At 33.2% G+C, this 6,000-nt stretch overlaps 1 protein-coding gene across 10 annotated transcripts in view; it reads right to left on the bottom strand.

The window, feature by feature from the left end:
* CEP170 (centrosomal protein 170) overlaps window positions 1–6,000 on the bottom strand; it is a 126,120-nt gene that overhangs the window by 74,440 nt on the left and 45,680 nt on the right. For all 10 annotated transcript variants that reach the window (XM_011370078.2, XM_011370083.2, XM_023536568.1 and 7 more), the window contains exon 4: window positions 3,515–3,593. In XM_011370078.2, coding sequence (XP_011368380.1) covers window positions 3,515–3,593 — 79 coding nt within the window. The remainder of the gene's footprint in view (window positions 1–3,514; window positions 3,594–6,000) is intronic.

Below are 6,000 nucleotides of genomic sequence, written 5' to 3'. Positions count from 1 at the left end.
ATAACATATAATTATATACAATAATAAAATATCTCATAGTAACTCATATGACTGGGATGGTGAGGAGGGGAGAATCTTAAGAATGAAAGTATTTAAGTGATGTTTAATTCATTTTCCACTACGCACAGAAACCATACCAAACTCTGATTTTCCTCTCGCCTCTCTAGTGGTTCCTTCTTAGTCTTTTATACTAGTTCATCTCTCCCTCTTCTTAATGATGGAATGTACCAGTTTTCAGTCTTTGGACTTCTTACCAATCTATCTTCACTCCCTTAGTGTACCAGTTTTCAGTCTATGGACCTCTTACCAATCTATCTTCACTCCCTTAATGATCTCATTCATTCTCAGGTTTTACATATTATTTATACAATGAAAATATCCAAATTTCTGTCTCTCCCCTGGTTTCAACTTGTATATCTAAAATGCCCAAACTCAACTTGTCAGCCTTCTGCTTCAGGCCAAAATAGACTAAAATGAACCATATTTACTCTCCCAATTTAAAATAACAAAAACATGGACAAAATATATTAAACAATGGTTTTCAAGATAATCAACATCAGGCAACAAAGACAGTGATTCCCGAATGAAAAGAAACAAATCAAGGTGAGTCCAGTCACTACCCCAGATCGCTACTTTAAGAGAGCTTCCAGGTCACACTGCAAAGAGGGGTAATGCAAGCAGAGTCTGGAAGATTCCCTGGAGGAAACTGAGTTGAGAGTCTGGGGAGACCAAGGTGACTACAGTTCACGGGACTGAGTACTGAAGCGAAGAGGGCTGCCAGAGAGAGAATTCCAGACACCTGAAGAGGTCTTGCTCAGTATTCAACTGAGTACTGATCAGCATATGCGAATGAGAAAACTATTATCCAGGGCTATGACAAGAACCACCTGAAATTAGGAAAATAGTGCCCAGTGCTCACAACAGGGCCAAGATTAGTGTCTGCTCCCAACAGCCAGGCTGGAAAAACTCATGAATTATGACTCACTGGACAAAGCAGAGGTCAGCCAATTCTGTAAAGGACCAGGAAGTAAATATTTGAGGGTTTTTTGGCCCATATGACCTCTGTTGCAACTACTCAACTCTGCTGTGGTAGTGCAAAAACGGTCAAAGACATATGTAAAGGAGTGGGTGTGGCTGTGTTCCAATAAAACTTTATTTACAAATACAGGCTGAGGGCCAGATTTGCCAGTGGGTTTGCTGACCCCTAAAGTAGAGCATATAGAAAGGTCTTGATTCTGTAGTGGGGAACAATTAGCCTAAGACTAATCTTAGGAGTGTAACAAATCTTAAAAGCCAGACCCAAAGTGATAAAACTATTTCCAAGAAAATATATACAAGAAAGCTCAAAAATGTTTATAGAAATATAAAAGTGTGCATACAATACTTGACAAGGTAAAATTCACAACGTCTGCCATCTAATCAACAATTACTATGCATGCGAAAGTCAATCTAGTGAAATTGATGCAGAACTGACACAGATGTCAACAAAGATGTTAAGTTATGATAACTTTATTATGTTTGAAAAGTTAAGCAGAGTTTTGGAAGATATCAAAAACAAAATCCAAATTGAACATCTACAAATGAAAACTATGCTGGATACATTAATGATAGATTATACCTCACCAAATAAAAGATTAGTAAACCTATAGTAATAGCAATAATAATCCAAATAGAAACACACAGAGAATAGATTAAAAAACAGAACATAAGTAAGATGTGAGAAGACTTAGAGTAGTCTAATAAACACTTAACTGAAGTTCCTGAAGGAGAAGGAGGGAAGACAGAAAAAAATGTCTGATGAAATAATGGCTGAAAATAGTTCTGAATCTGATTAAAACTATAAACTCGCAGATCTAAGAAGCCTAACAAACCTCAAGCACAAGATATATGAAGAAAACTACGCTAAAGGACATCACAATCAAACTGCTCAAAACCAGGGACAAAGGGAAAGAATGCAAGTGAGAATACCGTAGAGGAACATCTTCGAAGTACCGAAAGAAAGAAACGTCACCTAGAATTCTAAACCTAGCAATAATTTCAGTAACTATGGTGAAATACTTTCCTAGATGTAAAAGCTGAAAGTATTCATCACCAGCAGAACTATGTTACAAGAAATGCTAAAGGAAGTCCTCATACAGAAAGAAAATGACACTAGATGAAAATATGAATCTATAAAAAGGAACACAGAACATGAGAAAGATAGCTGCACTGGATTAAGATATGAGTACGATGGGCATACAAATGTAAAATATTTTTCTTATCATTTAAATCTCTTTAAAAGATCGTTGACTTTTTACTAATAACAATGTAGTTATATTTTGGACTCCCATATCCTGTGGTTCACTGGCTCTGGCCAGGCTAACTTTTCATGCTGTTTCTCAAACAAGTCAAACGTGTTCCTGCTTCTTCAAGCCCTTTGCCCTTAACTCTTCATTTTACGTGATACATATTTTAAAAAGAATTTAAAATATACAATTCCAAAGTATTGATGTTTAACAGTTCATTTTTCATATGTTCCTTTGGCTCCATAAGTGTAAAGGTTATATAATATGTTAAAAAACTGTTTTTTGATAAAGTTTAAGTTAAATATAAAGTAAAAACTATTATGCTCTAAGAACAATTTTAAAGTATTAGTACATTTAACTATCAACTCTACTTAGCTGAGACTACATTTTCTCTGCTAGAGTGATAAAATCCAAGTTGTCAATACATTTAATACATTCCTTAATACTGAAGTCCAGATGAATGGAGTAAATAAATTAAAACTGCAGAAAAACATTCAGCATGATGTGGAATATCTGTATTTTAAGTAAATACAAATAAGTCCTTTTCACCAAGTTTCTGCTTCGTATGAATAGAAGTGTTTTTATTTTTCTTCAATCACGTCCATTCTCTTCACTAGTGATTCTTTACCCTGTCCTAGGTAGTAGGATAGTCATGTCCCTGTGACTTAGAATCCTATTTTTAAACAAAACGTTTTAAAATACACTCTACGAGCATAATGTACTTAATCAGAAAGCGTGGGTCTCAGAAGACATAGGATGTTGAAGATTTTGCATTAAACAGGCAATAAAGATGGAATGAAGTAAAAGTAGGGATGGCAGGAAAGGCAGGGTTAAATTTGTACATTGCCCTGGGGAGACTGATCTGTGCCACTATCATCCATCGAAAAAAATCCCTGGGCTGGGCTAATATTAAACACTCCTCTGTCTTCTCTCCAGTTACACGCTTTGATACCCAAATGACATACACCACAGCACTGCAGGGAGACCTCTGCTGAAACTATATATATAGAGAGGAGTAAAAAAAGCTGAGTCCATCAACTTTTCCAGGATTATTTTTAGGAATAGACATAGTAACAAAAATCTATATATTATTTTTAAATATGTATTTTAGCAGGGGAAGGCACTTTTAGCGTGCCTATATCGTGAATTTTTGTGTCTCAAGAAATGTTAATTTACACCAAAGATTTTTTTGATAAATTTAATAAGTGCGCAAAATCATAAAAGGATATCATATCCAAATCTCAGCTTATCTTCAAGTTTCAAGGTGATGTAAGTCTGTTCTGGAATCCTTACATCATTCACAAAAGTCTACAAGAAAAAAAAAAAGAAATTCGGTTACATGTGTATTATTAATTAATACGTTTCAGATCAATACTCAAATACTCAAAACTGATACTCAGAAGTGCATACCATGCGCTGGGTAATACAGTTTATGTATCATAAAATGTGTCATGCATCTTATATGCTGATATGTGATTTCACACTAAGCCCTTTATCACTATTACTGCTAACACACAAAGAACCAGGTCGCAATTCCTCTAAGCGCGCCATGCTGCAAAGACAAATTTAGGTACCTAAAAGTGATGCCAAGAAAACCGTCTACTGTAATGGGTAAAATACTTAATCCTTGATATCATCAGGGTGTACTAAACTTTCAATTTTAGCTTTTCTGGACAATTCTAATTATTTCTGAGGACTGATATTTCATTACTTTTATTCTTAGAATTTTTCAAAAGAACAAAAAGAAATTTACTTTAAAAAAGTTGAATAAAACTCATTCTATTTTACAATTGTCACTTGAGTCCTTTGGATCCTTTTATGAATCTAGGATACATATGGGATCTTAGTGATCTTATTTTTCCTGTCTTGAAACATTCTGCTATTTCATAATCCTGTAATTATTTCATCAATACTCATCAATTATTTCTATTAACAATAATGGAATTACCTAAAGTATCACTATCCAACAGAAACACATTGCAAGCCACACATATACTATTAAATTTTCTAGCAGGTACATTAAAAAAGGTAAACAGAGAGGTAAAATTAGTTGTAATAATTTTAAATAAAATTTAATAAAATTTTAATGAAATTTTAATTTAACCCATATGTCCAAAATAGTACCATTTCAACAAATATTCAATATGAAAATTAACAAGACATTTTACACTCTTTTTTTTGTACTTTTTTTAGAACATTCACATTTCAAGTGCTCAATAGCCATATATAGCTAGTAGTTACTGTAGTGCAATGCAGAGACACAGCAGGATGATGCAATTATGAAATAAATCATCATTTATTGCAGCAACTTTCAGCTTTCTTACTGCACCGCCCAAAATATTGCGCCATCTTTCCAAGAAAATATAAAAGACATCTGGTGACACTATCATTGTCTTTTTCTTTTTTAGCTTCCAAAGAACACAACTGAGAATTCAATATTTTTCATTTAGCATCCATAAAGGCAAGGAGAAGAAAATAGACAGGAAGATATTTCACAATTATAAGATTATAAAAGACGGCAGCACTCTAGTATAACAATGACAAAACTGATAATGTCAGCAAAATATCAGACCATAAGTCTTCAAATGAAGATAATTCTAGATAAATTTTCTCTAATGTAAGAATTTTCTCTAATGCAAGAAAAGACTGTTTCCAAGAACAAAAAATATATAGGGTATTTTTCATCCAGTTAGCCATTCAATAAGAAAGATCATGCAATAGTTTTCAATAAGAACCTAAACCATTGCGTATTTTAAAAGAAATTTTGACAGTTTTTGGTATTTGTGTTTCAACATTTATTTGATTAGTTTTTTAGTGGACTAATGCTCAAGGAAGGTATCTATGTAAAGATAATTAGAAGGAAAGAGATGATGTAGAAATAAAATTAGTAGACTAATCTTCTGTTGTTTATAAACTGAAAAATAAGAAATGTTTTACAACTGTGGAAGAAGATGGCCATCCTCTTAATAGCATTTTAAGCTGTTAAAGTCTTTAAGATAACGCATTTTGACAGTGCAAGAGCAAGAACTAAAAGTAATGATAAACTAGATATCAGCTGGGGATGTACTTGAAATCTGAATTCGACATTAATAAAACGAATCTATCTATCTATATCTCCCAGGTGAATGCCTGACAACTGATGAGTATTAGTGGCATTTAAAGAACATTAGATATTTTGTGTATTATGTACCTTTCATAACCAGAAAACTATGTCATCTCTAATGTTTTACTAAAATTTCAAGTTGTTTTTCATTATCCTTTTATGCTAATTTCTATAAGTTATTTGTAATAGGACACATATAATAAATGATGATGGCTATTATTCCTGGCATACTGGAAGATAAAGACCTAGAATTTGCTAGATTTATAGAGCATAGAACAATGTTATACTTAATTGCCCAGAATGCAGATTATCATATAAATACCCGACATTTTTTTCAATAAGTGGAAACTTTAAAAATTACTTTATTCTTTCCTTTTGATTTCTATTTTCTATATCATTGGATTTGAGCTGGCCATAATACCTGGGAAGGGTCCCTCCGTGATGGGGAAGTTTAGAAGGGCCCTGAATGATGTACAGTAAAATGTATAAGGGGATTATGTTATTATGGTCATATTCTCAAGTGCCTATGCATAACCGACACTTTGTAATATGTCACAGAATCATTCTTTAAGTCTACAAAAAAATTTTAGAAGAAGCTGCAATCTTTATCTC

This window comes from Pteropus vampyrus, unplaced genomic scaffold, assembly GCF_000151845.1.
Source record: "Pteropus vampyrus isolate Shadow unplaced genomic scaffold, Pvam_2.0 Scaffold159, whole genome shotgun sequence".
NCBI classification, from domain to species: Eukaryota; Metazoa; Chordata; class Mammalia; order Chiroptera; family Pteropodidae; genus Pteropus; species Pteropus vampyrus.
Note: the sequence above shows the minus strand (reverse complement) of the source record. Positions and strands in the feature narration are given on the sequence as shown.